Genomic DNA, 16,639 nt, shown 5'->3' with positions numbered 1-16,639 from the left:
AGTGTGAAAAGAAAGAAAAAGTTGTGCTCTCCCACCGCAAAAAGATGATGGCAGCTGAACGAGCAGTGACACTAATGCCTAATAGGTCTCCCATTAGCTACTCGCATTCCAGTTAATGAGAGTACAGATAGGAAGCAATATGTAGTGCAAGCTTACATGGCATGGAAGCTAACATTCATTAAAAAGCATTAGGCTAGAAATACTCAATGGTTAACAAGCTGCATTCCAGAATGTTTTAAAAGGATTTAGTCATACGTTCAATCTATCAGTGTTTTTAAAAAAAGTTCTATGTCAACTCATCATATATTCACAATACATATATACCTGGGCAATTCATCGACATCAAAACCCATAACCGGATCATGACTCAATATGTTTAAAGTGTGGGAGGTGGACAAGAGAATAGAATCTTGTAGTAATGAAGAACCAACATCCAGATGATGCAGTACGGCCAGGAGGATGTCAGATGTAAGAGAAATGATCTTTTAGGTACTTCTCCCCACAAGTAAATAACGTTCAGCACATGAGAAATGAGAAGCACTAACTTTTTACTCAAACCCGGACAGAAACGAATACGACCTTTAAGCAGGAAATGCGACTCGACCACGGAGGGCGATCAGTCCTCGGAGTGGAAGGAGAAACTCTCTTCACCAGTGTTCCCTTATGTCCCTCACATCTCTTCTTCATGATCCCTGATCCTAGGATTCATCCCTTCTCCAGGCAACACACAATCTGATACCTCTGCTCCTCTGATCATAAAATCTTTCGTTTTAGACTGATTGGTCATAGGCCTTTCACCTCTTTCTAAGAAATTGTCTTCTCCAATCCTCTCACATGGAGCTGACTGCAGACCATTGCCTCATCACAGCTTTGAAGCTGTCTGACTAATATGCGGAGTTTGCGGGTTTATATTGATGAGGCCCCTTTCAGACAATGCCTTTGTTTACAGTTATTATGTTCATTCTATTTCTGCAGTTTCAGCAAGGTCTTTTATGAGCACCTGAGGAGAGACAGACAGAATCTGTTAACCTTTCTACTCAACAAATCCTTATTCATTTCTCTGCTGATCTAGATTTTAATTCCTGATTCCTTCACAGGTCAAGTCAAATCAGGATTCTCCATCGAGCTACTTCATATAACTTCAAGAACATCAGAGGAGATACCTAAAAGATGCAGAGATATAACAGGTACAGCGATTGGGATTTCCCCACCCACGCAATACCACAATTTGGTGCAAAATCCCCAAGACTTAGAACCATAGAATGGTTACAGCACAGAAGGAGGCCATTTGGCCCATCGAGCCTGTGCCAGCTCTTTGTAAGAGCAATCCAGTTAGTCCCAACCCCCGCCCCGCTCTTTCCCCGTAGCCCTGTACATATTTTCCCTTCAAGAATTTATTCAATTCTTCTTTGAAAGCCACGATTGAATCTGCTTCCACCACCCTTTCAGGCAGCGCATTCCAGATCATAACTACTCACTGTGTAAAAAAAATTTCCTCATGTCGCCTTTGGTTCTTTTGCCAATCACCTTAAATCTGTGTCCTCTGGTTCTCAACCCTTCTGACAATGGAAACAGTTTCTCCTCATTTACTTTATCTAAACCCTTCATGATGTGGAACACGTCTATCAAACCTCCTCTCATCCTTCTCTCTCCAAGGAGAACAACCCCAGCTTCTCCAGTCTATCCACATAACTGAAGTCCCTCATCCCTGGAACCATTCTAGTAAATCTTTTCTGCACCCTTTCTAAGGCCTTCACATCCTTCCTAAAGTGCAGTACCCAGGATTGGACACAATACTCCCGTTGTACCCGAACCAGTGTTAGAACAATAGAACCATAGAAAAGATACAGCACAGAAGGGGGCCATTCAGCCCATTATGTCCACGCCGGCTCGAACAACAACCAGGTGCCCATTCTAATCCCACCTTCCAGCACCCGGTCCGTAGCCCTGCAGCTTACAGCACTTTAGGTGCAGGTCCAGGTACTTTTTAAAAGAGTTGAGGGTCCTTGCCTCTACCACCAATTCCATACACCCAGCATCCTCTGGGTAAAAAAGTTTCTCCTCATGTCCCCTCTAATCCTTCCGCCAATTAGCTTAAATCTATGATCTCTAGTTCTTGAACTCTCCGCTAGGGGAAACAGGTACTTCCTGTCCACTCTATCTGGGCCCCTCATAATTTTGTACACCTCAATCAAATCTCCTCTCAGCCTCCTCTGCTCCAAGGAAAAGAACCCCAGCCTATCCAATCTCTCCTCGTAGCTGCAATTTTCAAGCCCAGGCAACATTCTTGTAAATCTTCTTTGCACTCTCTCCAGAGCAATTACGTTCTTCCAGTAATGTGGTGACCAGAACTGCGCACAATACTCCAGCTGTGGCCTTACCAGTGTTTTATACAGTTCCATCATTACATCCCTGCTTTTGTATTCTATACCTTGGCTAATAACGGAGAGCATTCCATATACCTTCTTCACAACCTGATCTACCTGTACTGCCACCTTCAGGGACCTGTGCACATGCACTCCAAGGTCTCTCACTTCCTCTACCCCTCTCAATATATTCCCGTTTACTGCGTATTCCCTTTTACTGTTTGCCCACCCTAAGTGCATTACCTCACACTTCTCCGGGTTGAACTCCATTTGCCACTTTTCCGCCCACTCCACCTTCTTGGAGTCTATAGCTATCCTCTTCACTATCAACTAGACATGTCATCTGCAAATTTGCCAATCATGTCCCCCACATTCAAGTCCAAATCATTAATATATACCACAAACAGCAAGGAATCCAACAGAGTCCTGTGGCACACCACTGGAAACGGATTTCCATTCGCAAAGGTATCCATCGACTTTTACCCTTTGTTTCCTGTTACTGAGCCAATTTTGGATCCAATTTGCCACATTTCCCTGTATTCCATGGGTTTTTACCTTTCTGACCAGTCTGCCAGGTGGGACCATGTCAAATGCCTTACTAAAATCCATGTAGACAACATCCACTGCACTACCCGCATCAATCCTCCTTGTCACTTCCTCAAAGAATTCAATCAGATTTGTAAGGCTTGACCTTCCCTGAACAAATCCATGCTGACTATCCCTGATTAACCCATGCCTTTCCAAGTGACAGTTTATCCTATCTCTCAGTATTGATTCTAATAGTTTGCCCACCCACCGAGGTAAGACTGACCGGCCTATAATTGTTCGGCCTTTCCCTCGTACCCTTTTTAAACAATGGTACTACGTTTGCAGTCTTCCAGTCCTCCGGTACCTCCCTTGTATCTAGTGAGGATTGGAAAATGATCCTCAGAGCATCCGCTATTTCCTCCCTGGCTTCCTTCAATAGCCTAGGAAACAATCCATCTGGCCCTGGTGACTCATCAACTTTCAAGGATTCCAGTCCCTCTAGTACTTCCTCTCTCGTTATGTTTACCTTATCCAATATTTCACACCTCTCCTCTTTAACTACTGTGTCCGGATCATCCCTGTCCTTTGTGAATACGGAGACAAAATATTCATTTAAAACCCTACCCACATCCTCTGCTTCTACACACAAATTACCCTAATCATCCCTAATGGGTCCCACTTTTTCCTTAGCTATCCTCTCTTTGCTTTCCTTATTTCCTTTTTTACATCATCCCTGTACTTTCTATACTCTTCTAGGCTTTCTGCAGTATTTAGTTTTCTGTGACAGTCATGAGCTTTCTTTTTCTGCTTTATCTTGCCCCATATACTTCTAGACAACCAGGGGGCTCTTGATTTGGCAGTGCCATCCTTTTTCTTTGAGAGGATGTGTCTGCATTGTACCCGTAGAATTTCACTTTTTAGTGCCTCCCACTGGCTTGCCACTGATTTCTCCTCAAGTAGTTGTGTCCAGTCCACTTCTACAAATCACCTCTTAGTTCTGTAAAATTTGCCTTCCCCCAATTTAAAACATTTACTCCTGATTTAACTGTCCTCTTCCATAATAATGCTAAAACTAACTGAATTGTGGTCACTATCCTCAATATGGTCACCCACTGTCACTTCACCCACTTGCCCATCTTCATTTCCCAGGACTAAATCTAGAATTGCATCCCCTCTTGTTGGGCTTGTCACGTACTGGCTAAAAAAGTTCTCCTGGACATCGATCAAGAATTTTGCGCCCTCTGTGCCCCTCACACTGTTTGAATCTCAGTTGATGTTAGGGTAGGTGAAGTCCCTTTCTATTACTGCCCTCTTATTTTTGCACTCAAAAATTTGCCTACATATTTGTTCTTCTATCTCCCTTTCGCTATTCGGGGGTCTATAGTACACTCCTAGTAGTGTGACTGCTACTTTTTTATTTCTTAGCTCAACCCATATGGCCTCGATTGATGATCGATTTAGCATATCATCCCTTTTCACAACTGTAATTGATTCTTCAACCAATAATGCTACCCCCTTCCTTTTTTATAACCCACTCTATCCTGCCTGAAAACTCTATATCCAGGGATATTGAGCTGCCAATTATCCCCCTCTTTAAGCCAGGTTTCCATTATAGCAATGATATCATGCTGCCATGTGTCTATCTGTGCCCTTAGCTCATCTGCTTTGTTTGTAATACTCCTTGCATTGAAGTATATACCCTTTAACCCCGTCAAATTCCTGTGCTGAACACTATTTAACCTTTGCTTCTTTTGCCTTTCGGAGTCACTAACTGCTTTTCTACTTCCCGTTTCCTGGTCTGAATTTGTCCTATCTGTACCTGCCCTTTGGTTCCCATCAACCTGCCATACTAGTTTAAACCCTCCCCAACAGAACTAGCAAATGCCCCTGCGAGGATATTGGTCCTGGTTCTGCTTGGGTGTAACCCGTCCAGCTTGTACAGGTCCCGCCTTTCCCAGAATCAGTCCCAATGCCTCAGGAATTTAAACCCCTCCCTCCTACACCATTAAGCCACGCATTCATCTGGTCTATTCTCCTATTTCTGCTCTCGCTAGCACGTGGCACTGGGAGTAATCCTGAGATTACTATCTTAGAGGTACTGCTTTTTAATTTATTTCCTAACTCCCTATATTCTGCTTGCAGTATTTTATAAAGCTTCAACATAACTTCCTTGCTTTTGTACTCTATGCCTCTATTTATAAAGCCCAGGATCCCGAATGTTTTTTCAACCGCTTTCTCAACCTGCCCTGCCATCTTCAAAGATTTGTGCACATACACCCCCAGATCTCTCCTTTAGAATTGTATCATTTAGTTTATATTGCCTCTCTTCATTCTTCCTGCCAAAATACATCACTTCACACTTCTCTACGTTAAATTTCATCTGCCATGTGTCCGCCCATTCCACCAGCCTGTCTATATCCTCTTGAAGTCTATTACTATCTTCCTCACTGTTTACTACACTTCCGAGTTTTGCGTTATCTGCAAATTTTGAAGTATACAAAAGTGTTATGGACACTGCAATCTCTGCCTTATACCAAGGGTTGTTCCAAAATGATATCTTTCATTATAGCTAAGGCTGTTTAAAATTAGTTTTCACCAATTGTTAGGAATCCGGCTCGTAGATATCTACTCGGGCTTGGTGGCGTCAGTCACTCCCTTAAGTGGTCTGGTTGCCTGTTTTTTAAAAAAGATATATATACAGAAGTTGACTCCAACTGCACCCACCACCAACCCCCCCCCATCTGCTAGTGCGTTAGCAGGACCCAGGACTCTAACAATGGCACTCCTTTGTGTCTCACGCATGTATACTCCTTCAATCTCTTTGAACCCAGACCAAGTTAACAACAGATGAGGTGTTTTTTTAATTTGATTTGTAAACTGCTTTATTCCACTGTAAACAAAATATACAGAACACAGAGTACAATAAAAGATACTTGATCAGTTCAACTTTTGTTCTCATGTCATTTCAGAAGTGACAAACACTTGTACACTCGCCCACTTGGGGGGAATTCTTACCTAATGTAGAAAGATGGATTTGCACTGCTATCTGTCCTGCAAGCTGAACAGTAGTTATTTCTCCCTCACAGTCTCTCTGCTGCTTTACTGATTTCTGGTGTCTGTGCTGATTTTTAAAAAGCCACTCTTGGATGACTAGTAGAGATCAAAGAAAAGTATGATCACCAAGGTGCTAGATATCTCCTTACATTTCTGACAAAGGGACCATTGTTTATGAACTCTTCAAAATAACGGTCCAGCCTGCATTTAGAGTCATAGAGTCATAGAGTTATACAGCACGGATAGAGGCCCTTCGGCCCATCGTGTCCGCGCCGGCCATCAGCCCTGTCTACTCTAATCCCATATTCCAGCATTTGGTCCGTAGCCTTGTATGCTATGGCATTTCAAGTGCTCATCCAAATGCTTCTTGAATGTTGTGAGGGTTCCTGCCTCCACAACCCTTTCAGGCAGTGAGTTCCAGACTCCAACCACCCTCTGGGTGAAAAAGTTCTTTCTCAAATCCCCTCTAAACCTCCCGCCTTTTACCTTGAATCTATGTCCCCTTGTTATAGAACCCTCAACGAAGGGAAAAAGCTCCTTAGTATCCATCCTATCTGTGCCCCTCATAATTTTGTACACCTCAATCATGTCCCCCCTCAGCCTCCTCTGCTCCAAGGAAAACAAACCCAATCTTCCCAGTCTCTCTTCATAGCTGAAGCGCTCCAGCCCTGGTAACATCCTGGTGAATCTCCTCTGCACCCTCTCCAAAGCGATCACATCCTTCCTGTAGTGTGGCGACCAGAACTGCACACAGTACTCCAGCTGTGGCCTAACCAGTGTTTTATACAGCTCCATCATAACCTCCTTGCTCTTATATTCTATGCCTCGGCTAATAAAGGCAAGTATCCCATATGCCTTCTTTACCACCTTATCTACCTGTTCCGCCGCCTTCAGGGATCTGTGAACTTGCACACCAAGATCCCTCTGACCCTCTGTCTTGCCTAGGGTCCTCCCATTCATTGTGTATTCCCTTGCCTTGTTAGTCCCTCCAAAGTGCATCACCTCGCACTTTTCCGGGTTAAATTCCATTTGCCACTGTTCCGCCCATCTGACCAACCCATCTATATCGTCCTGCAGACTGAGGCTATCCTCCTCGCTATTTACCACCCTACCAATTTTTGTATCATCAGCGAACTTACTGATCATACCTTTTACATTCATATCCAAGTCATTAATGTAGACCACAAACAGCAAGGGACCCAGCACTGATCCCTGTGGTACCCCACTGGCCACAGGCTTCCAGTCACAAAAACAACCTTCGACCATCACCCTCTGCCTTCTGCCACTAAGCCAGTTTTGTATCCAAAGTGCCAAGGCACCCTGGATTCCATGGGCTCGTACCTTCTTGACCAGTCTCCTGTGCGGGACTTTATCGAAGGCCTTACTGAAATCCACGTATACCACATCCACTGCGTTACCCTCATCCACACGCCTAGTCACCCCCTCAAAAAATTCAATCAAATTAGTCAGACATGATCTTCCCTTGACAAAGCCATGTTGACTATCCCTGATTAATCCTTGCTTCTCCAAGTGGAGACTAATTTTGTCCTTCAGAATTTTTTCCAATAATTTTCCGACCACTGATGTTAGGCTCACTGGCCTGTAGTTCCCCGGTTTTTCCCTACTCCCCTTCTTGAATAATGGTATTACATTAGCGGTTCTCCAGTCCTCTGGCACATCCCCTGTGGCCAGAGAGGTTCTGAATATATGTGTCAGAGCCCCCGCAATCTCCTCCTTTGCCTCACACAGTAGCCTGGGATACATTTCGTCCGGGCCTGGGGATTTATCCATTTTTAGGCCTGCTAAAACCGCCAATACCTCCTCCCGCTCGATGTTAATATGTTCGAGTATATCACAGTCCCCCTGCCGTATTTCTATGTCTACATCGTCCTTCTCCATAGTGAAAACAGATGCAAAAAATTCATTTAGAACCCCTCCTACATCTGCCGGCTCCACACACAGATTGCCATTTTTGTCCCTAATGGGCCCTACTTTTTCCCTAGTCATCCTCTTACCCTTAATATACTTATAAAACATCTTAGGATTTTCCTTTATTTTGCTCGCCAGTGTTATTTCATGGCCCCTCCTTGATCTCCTAATTTCTTTTTTAAGTATCCCCCTGCACTTTTTGTACTCCTCTAGGGCTTCCTCCGTCTTTAGCCTTTTGTATCTGCCAAAAGCCCTCCTTTTTTTCCTAATCCATTCTCGTATATCCCCTGACATCCAAGGTTCCCTGGAGTTCTTGGAACCACCCTTGACCTTTACGGGAACATGTTGCCATTGTATGGTCTCAATCTCCCTTCTGAAAGACTCCCATTGCTCCGATGCGGATTTTCCTACAAGCAGCTGATCCCAGTCCATTTTGGCCAGATCCTGCCTTATCCTATTAAAATCGGCCTTCCCCCAATTTAGAACCTTTATTTCCGGCCACTCCCTGTCCTTTTCCATGACCACCTTAAATCTCACCAAATTATGGTCACTGTCACCAAAGTGCTCACCTACTAGCACTTCTTCCACTTGGCCGGCCACATTCCCTAGAATTAGGTCCAGTACCGCCCCCTCTCTTGTAGGACTTTCTACATGCTGGCTCAAAAAGCTCTCCTGGATGCACGTTAAGAATTTTGTACCCTCTAAGCCTTTTACACTCTGAGTATCCCAGTTAATATTGGGGAAGTTGAAATCCCCCACTATTATTACCCTATTATTTGCACAATTTTCTGAGATTTGCCTACATATCTGTTCCTCTGTCTCCCCCTGACTGTTTGGGGGCCTACAGTACACTCCCATCAAAGTGCTTGCCCCCCTTTTGTTTTTAAGCTTCACCCATATGGCCTCATTAGAGGAACCTGCTAATATATCATCCCTCCTTATGGCAAGGAGGGATGATATATAAGGATAAAACAGCTCTCAACTGCCACTGGATTGACAACTCAGTATGAGACTGGTGAATGTAGAGATTATCTACTAGGATCATTTTTTAAAAATTTACTCTGGGGATGTGGGCGTTGCTGGCAAGGCCAGCATTTATTGCCCATCCCTAATTGCCCTTGAGAAGGTGGTGGTGAGCCGCCTTCTTGAACCGCTGCAGTCCGTGTGGTGAAGGTTCTCCCACAGTGCTGTTAGGAAGGGAGTTCCAGGATTTTGACCCAGCGACGATGAAGGAACGGCGATATATTTCCAAGTCGGGATGGTGTGTGACTTGGGAGGGGAACGTGCAGGTGGTGTTGTTCCCATGCGCCTGCTGTCCTTGTCCTTCTAGGTGGTAGAGGTCGCGGGTTTGGGATCATCGTACGGTGGCTGACCTTCTGTCCAGATCTCCTGCTGCTGACTCAGTAGATGTGTGCCACTTGCTTGGTAGGCACCTGACACTTGGCTCCTGTCCATGACAGTAATTCTGTTTCTTCCTCCCCACAATGAGTCCAAATAGCTTGTCTCTCCTGGGAGATGTATCTACACAAACAATCTACTACAAGAGCATCATTTGCCATCAAATTAATTGGACAGGTTGATTCCACTGGGCAACCTGGTCTCTAGCTGTGGTCAGTCTTTTGAGGTTCTTTCTGGGAATAATCTCCATCACTGTTGATGGTTCTGCATGTATCTGTTTAAAATATTAAAAACCTTACATCCAGCCTCAGCTGTTTACATTTACAATATATATCAATGACTTATATGAAGGGACCGAGTGAAATGTATTCAAGTTTGCTGACGATACAAAGCTAGATGGGAAAGTAAGCTGTGAGGAGGATGCAAAAAGACTGCAAAGAGGTAAAGACAAGTTAAATGAGTGGCCAAAAAGGTGGTAGATGGAGTATAATGTGGGGAAATGTGAAATTATCCACTTTGGTAGGAAGAAGAGAAAAGCAGAATATTTGCTAAAAGGTGAGTGACTAAGAAATGTTGGTAGTCAGAGGGATTCGGGTATTCTCGGACACGAATCACAAAAAGTTAACATTCAGGTACAGCAAGCAATTAGGAAGACAAATAGTATGTTAGCTTTTATTGAAAGGGGGTTGGAGTATAAGAGTAAGGAGGTTTTGCTGCAATTATATAGGGCTCTGGTGGAGACCACACCTGGAGTACTGTGTAGTTTTAGTCTCCTTATCTAAATAAGGATATACTTGCCTTAGAGGGGGTGCAACGAAGGTTCACTAGATTAATTCCTGGGATGAGTGGGTTGTCCTTTGGGGAGAGATTGTGTGGAATGGGCCTATATTCTCTGGCGTTCAGAAGGAGAGGTGATCTCATTGAAATGTATAAAATTCTTAGAGGGCTTGACGGGGTAGATGCTGAGAGGTTGTTTCGCCTGGCTAGAGAGTCTAGAACTAGGGGTCATAGTTTCAAGAGGAGGAAAAATTTCTTCACTCAGAGTTATGAATCTTTGGAATTCTCTACCTCTGAGGGCTGTGGATGCTCAGTCATTGAGTATATTCAAGACTCAAATCGATAGATTTTTGGACACTAAGGGAATCAAGGGATATGGGGATAGGGCGGGAAAGTGGAGTTGAGGTAGAAGATCAGCGATGATCTTACTGAATGGCAGAGCAGGCTCAGGATTATAATACTGCTTGTCTGCAGGACAAATAGAAAACCGGACGGATTTAATTGAATTCCATGCTGTAATTTCTATGTAAATCTATTTTATGTAAAGTAAATGATAAGCTTACAGAGCCAAAATGTACATGCATTGGACATTATTTAAGCACGTTTGTTGAATACTGTAAGCAGCACAGAAATAATGCAGAAGAATTTGGTACCTCTCTAACTAAGGTGAAGTAATATTTGATACCTACAACCACTGAAAAACACCCTAGTATAGTGTAATAAAACACATTTATTAGTGCACTGTAATTCTAAAAATGTGATCAATACAAATACATATTCAATTCCACTACAATGAGCAAATATATCACTTATCTCGATATATTATAGTATACATTACGCAAATTAGTAAACCATATTAATTGTAATTTCCATTTTCTCATTTCCAGTTCTTCCATGGCATCAAATCTGTGAGTAGATTTAACTGCTGTCATCATCTACCTCTGGGACCTACATTTTTGGGTGAGGTGCTTCATGGTCCAACATCTGATTGCCTTAGGGCTGGCACTTTCCCAGCCCTCCTTGAACTCTGGTGTTGGGGCTGACAACATATATCTCTCATTTGTGAAAACTGATAGAAGGTCCCAGTTTTGTTTGATGGTGATATGGGTCAGCAAGTCAAGTAAGAATGCACAAGAATGTCTTGGACATCAGCTAACAGGACAAAATAGATCCATCTTGTTACCTTCTTTAAGTGATACAAGAATGCTGGCATGGAAACAGGCAATACTGTGCTTACTGGGAGTAATGGAGGGGCTAGCAAGCAAGGATGTTTACTTTGCATCTCACCTGTGCTTGATGCAGACACTGAGTTCACAGTATTTAATTCTTAGCAATGAAGCTACCACAAATTTGATTTATGGTTTATAGCCCAACTGGTACAGTCTGTCACAATGTTATTTAACTATCAGTTGGAGAGACCAGGAGATCTTTAACTTCCACTGAACTCAGCAGCAGTGTATTGTTCACCGTAGGCACACGATATCAAATATTTTGTACATATAAGATTACTTTTCAGTTCATGGCGAGTAGGAGCTTGTTTCTGGTTTTTGACATAAGAAAAAGTACCTGGTGAGAAGTCAAAATAATAGCAAACTTGTCACACTTCATGATTTTTGATTATTTTTTTCTTCATGGAAAGGATTTGGAAATGTGCTGTTTCACTATTGTGTTTGAACAAAGCAAATTTGCACAGATTAAAAATAAGCTACAGGCTACAGCTACTGAAGATGTATATTAAAGCCAAATGGGCCAATTTGCAGAATATTACAGTTCACAGTCTATTTCAAACTGATACAACAAAGGGCCAGTTGTCTCATCCCAACTGAAGTTAACCCATACCAAGGTGGGGGGGGGGGGGTGGGGGTAAGGGAGGTGGTCAGCTTTACTGACAGGTCAATTGGTGAATCATTGATTGGGGAATGGTGTCAGAAGAAAACCTTTCCACTGGCTGGATACAGAAAAGAGACACAAGAGCAGTCAACCTGCTAGCCAAGTCTGGGGAGGAACCCTGGTTTATCAAGTGTAAACTTACTCTTCTCAAGCCCAGAGCTGATCAGGATCAAAAGACTGACCAGGAAAAGTTAAGGGAGTCCACTACTAGGGATAGTGTGGTGTATCTTATTTTTAATTATTGTTCTTGAGGAGGGTTTGGTAGTTAGTTGAATCAAAGTAAGGTTTGATTACTTATTCTGTACATTTGATTGCTATCTGTAAATTAACTTAACTTAATGAATCAGATCCAATCTTATAGAAATTGGAGAAGCACACATGAGGGCACATGAAAGATGCAATAGTCAGTTAAAATCACAAGTCTGAATGTTACACCCCTGGGTTGTTACATTCTTTACCAACGTGCCTACCTCTGGCCAGATGCTCAAATTATGGCCCCGTGCAAAGGTCATCGCTTTCCTGAAACCAGCTGATGATCCAAAACCATGTTGACATGCAACTGAACACCATGTGAATCTTCACCAGGAGTGCTGAAACCAGCACAGACAGTCCGGCTCCCGATCCTCGCACATATCTTGCCATCACTTCTCTGAACAGAAGCAGCAATAATCAGAGAATACAACCGAGCCATAGCAAACTCAGATCTGCCAATTAGTGAAGGTCTGCAGAAGTTCCCAAGATGTTACCTTAAGTCCAGGAATTCCTTCCAGTTAGCAACCAAACCGTTCAAAACTCGAGAATATCTAAGGCAGACCCGAAACTTGTGAAAAAAATAAGCCCACAGAAACCCATGGATTCAGAACCAAATTCAAGCCTCAAGTATGGATCACCTTGGGAACCAAGGGATTACCCCTCCCCATGCAATGGGTCGTCAGGTGATTTTTTTCCCCTTCTCCCTGCTATGCCCACTAGAGATGGACGCCAGGCAGAAATACTTGTTACATGGACTTTCAGGAGCTTGGAGTTTCATCCAGCAGTATTTACAGGCATGACCCCTCTTGTGTCACTTTACAGCAGTGTTCGAATAATAGATGTGCCACCAATTGCCAAAATAAAGTTAATACTGAAAACTTTCAGCAGATGGTTTCCTGAAGGCTAGCAGCATCATCACTACTATCTGCTGAACCTCCAGCTGCTCAAAACAAAGGCGATTGCCATGAAATAGAAACTCAGGGGGCTGCTGTGGTTACATCTGAATATGCATCTGGGTCAAAAGATCACTGTTTAGGACAATAATGGGATTAGCAGCAGAGAGTCAGGGGTTCGGAGAACCAAGTCTTCCTGGGTTACAAATAACTATCAACTCCTCCATCTTGCAAATGAATGTAAAAAAAGAGGCACAGGAAATTTATCTGCCAAGGGATCAATATAAAGCAGTGCTTGCACCAAGATATGCCTGTATCAGGATGAAACAATCTTGAACCTTCTGGAGGCCAAATTCACTTCCAGTGATTGGGTCAATCATGTTGTTTCATAGGTTTCATATGTGGCAAGTTGCATATTGACAGAAGCAATAAAGAACAGTGTGTCCATCATCGATGAGGACTTTTTTCATGTCGCTAATCATTCCGGGAAATTGATAAACTCAATGCCTTTTGATGTCATTCGTTGTGTTAATCAGTAACATGCATCCCGCTTTGTTCATCTTCTTATCAAAGGTGATGTAAACACAACCCCTGGGGCTATCGCTTGCTTTATACTCCTTGCTGGCAGCTGGAGTATGAGAAGAGTGGTGATCCAAAGACAGCAAAAGCATTAAATCAAAAGCAAAATACTACAGCCAGTTCTGATCAAAGGTCTTTCTCCACAGATGCTGCCTGACTTGCTGAGTATTTCATCAGTTTCATCAAAAGCATTACTGAGTCATTGATTTCTGCCTGCCTGAGGAGAACGATTGAGACAGTGGAGTGTCTTGACTACACTCATTCCAGTCGTCAAGCCTGGGCACTCCTCTAGAAGCTTGGAGCCGCTGAGTGATGGCCATTGCCGGCACCGCACAGCTTGACCAAAATTGACCAAATGAGGTCCGATGTCTGATAAAGCCCCGCTATTTCACCATTATCATCCCATTTAGTATAGAAGAAATAAACACAACTCTCATGGCTACTAAAAGCAGAAAAGGGCTGGCATTTATCCCGAATTCTTCAAGAATTTGGTGCCAAAGGGACAATCGATCACGGCTGGCAGATCTTCTCCCTACTGTACGTTTGACGGGGAAGATTCCAAAAAGCTGGTGTGTGATGGTGTGGAAAATCATAAAATAATACTGCCCAATATCACTCCTCTCCACAACTCTCAAAGGAGAGGGTGTTATTGGTCTATCTCACCCCTGTCTTTGAGCCTATTGTGCTAGGAAGAAGTTTCAGATTATTTTCCAGTGATCCCCACCTGTAAACTGTACATATGTAAGATCAGGGAAAGCAGGATTGAGCTCGGATGTGATTCTTCCACCCTCCCCACTCAGTGTGAAAACATTTACACATACATCGCAAGTAAGGTCGTCTCATTGTAAGAGATTTTGGGACACGGAGAGAAACTCTCCAGCAACTGACCAGATCTTTAACACTGCTTCACAATTCTTCAGTCAGGCCTGGGGCTGCCTAATGCTTGCAGTTAAATGTTTAATGAATTTTGAGCTCCTGTCCTGCTTGTTTAGTTAATTGTTTCAGAGTAAGGGGGCACCTTCCCACAAAAGAGAATGAAGCAGAAACTCGAACTAGAAAGAGGTGGTAGCTGTGTTCTATCATTACAAGAAGTAGCTGAGCCTGGATGGGGAGGTCCAGCTTACTCCATGTGAGTGCATCTTAAGTGAGCACGAAATGTTCTAAGGATTAAATTGTGAGATGATTCCAGTTTTAAATGCCATTGCACTGATCTGCACCCATCTGTTGCCTAGACTCATATTAACCTAGTAGTACTTGGGTAAATTGTTAAGACATCATACATTAATTGCTTGATTATATAATACATCATTGATCTTGTGCCGTCTGTTCAGTTCTGCTGTGCAATTTCAAACAAGCATAGACTCCCTTGCCCACTCCAATTACGGTTTCTTTTAAAAGAGTCAACTACAAAGTCTTAGTTCCATTTAAGGAGCTTAGGAGTTAGGGAAATTAATTCCAAGGCAGTTAAATGTTTATGAATTTTGAGTTCCTGTCCTGCTTGTTTAGTTAATTGTTTCAGAGTTAGGGGCATCTTCCCACAAAAGAGAATGGAGCAGAAACTTGAACTAAAAAGAGGTAGTAGAAAGAGCAAAGTATTATGCCGTATCCACATGCGGACACACACAGCTTGCTTAGACCCCCCCGTTTCTAGTTATATTCTTGTTAATTCATGATTAAGTTTCTATGTAAAACTGCACATTCCAAACCATATCCTATTGTCCTCTTGCATGGGTCATCTCCTCTCCTTCTCCTCCTCCAAAACTGCTATTGCCCATTTTTCATGAGGGGAAATGAGAAAGGAATAGGGCTTGAACATATTAAACAGACTGGAGATGAGTCAAAGGATGTATATGGGCTGCCTTAGTGTTAAGTAGGTACTGACTGAACTTCTTCACCCAAAAGGACAAGTGAGTTAAAACGGACAATATAAATCAGTACAAGAGACAGCTGTATGCATTTCTAGAGAGGGGAGAGGAATATGGTGAAAAGGCAGATAGAATTGATCTCTCACAAAGGGATGGGCATCTTCAGCCCAATGGCCTTTTCTTGTTCCTAAAAATTGTTATGTTCTTGCACAACTGGATTTGTCACATAGGCACACACTGAACTATAACCCAATTAGGGAACAAATTCACACCTGACCATTCCCCACATTATTACAAGTTAATCTAACAGCTATAATACTGTTGCTGTATTCTACTAGCAAGGGTGGGCTATTGGAATATCTGAACACATTTACCAGCTCTTGTATCCTCATAGTTTGATCTTGCTAGTCTGTGCACTGGTAGAATAAAGGCTTGTGAATCGCCCCAGAGTCCATATGGGGAAGATGTTTCTGTAAGAGCTATAGCTGATCGCACAGGATTTATTGAATACACCAGCAATGTTCTCCTGTGGAAAAGTGAGGAAAACAAAAATAGGAGAGTCAAATGACATGTCCCCAGGACAGAAGCAAATTATTTAAAATACTGCAAGAATATTGTTTATAGACCTCCTGATATCAGTGATGAATTAGTGGGATACAATAAACGCGGAGCTCAGAGAAGCTTGTTGCAAAAACAGAGCAGTTATAATGGGAGACTTTAATTTTCACAGATGAGGGAAGCAGAACAGCTCGAGTCCCAAAGGCTGTGAATTTCTTGAGTGTTCGGGACAGTTTTCTGGAACAATGTGTTCTTGAACCAACAATAGATCAGGCCATCTTAGATTTAATAATCAGTAAAGAGCCTGAAATAGTCTATAATCTAACACTAAGGGAACAGTGACCATAATATGATTGAATTCGATATTAGGTTTGAGAGGGAGAGGGTGAGTCATAAACCAAGGTTTTAAATTTAGGTAAGGCTGACTTTGGAGGGATGAGGCAGGAATTAACCACAATAGACTGGGCAGAACTACTAATGGATAAAACTATGGATGAACAATGGGAGGTGTTCAAAAAAATATCTGGTAGAATACAAGACCCGTATATGG

General features: G+C 42.9%; 1 protein-coding gene across 3 annotated transcripts in view; it reads right to left on the bottom strand.

Moving 5' to 3' along the window:
- Positions 1–512: 512 nt before the first annotated feature.
- lss (lanosterol synthase (2,3-oxidosqualene-lanosterol cyclase)) overlaps positions 513–16,639 on the bottom strand; it is an 85,400-nt gene continuing 69,273 nt past the window's right edge. The window contains exons 21-22 of one of the 3 annotated variants that reach the window (XR_010963480.1): positions 12,413–16,057; positions 513–1,000 (exon numbers count right to left, since the gene is read on the bottom strand). Coding sequence is in view for 2 of the 3 variants with exons in the window: in XM_067988144.1 (XP_067844245.1) it covers positions 15,920–16,057 (138 nt within the window). In the remaining variant the exon portion in view is untranslated. Of the gene's footprint in view, positions 1,001–10,793; positions 16,058–16,639 lie in introns of those variants that run through there. The other 2 variants (XM_067988144.1, XM_067988145.1) reach the window with 2 other exon arrangements.

The sequence above is a fragment of the Heptranchias perlo genome, chromosome 7 (assembly GCF_035084215.1).
Source record: "Heptranchias perlo isolate sHepPer1 chromosome 7, sHepPer1.hap1, whole genome shotgun sequence".
NCBI classification, from domain to species: Eukaryota; Metazoa; Chordata; class Chondrichthyes; order Hexanchiformes; family Hexanchidae; genus Heptranchias; species Heptranchias perlo.
The sequence above is the reverse complement of the archived record's forward strand: the minus strand, read 5'-3'. Positions and strand labels throughout refer to the sequence as shown.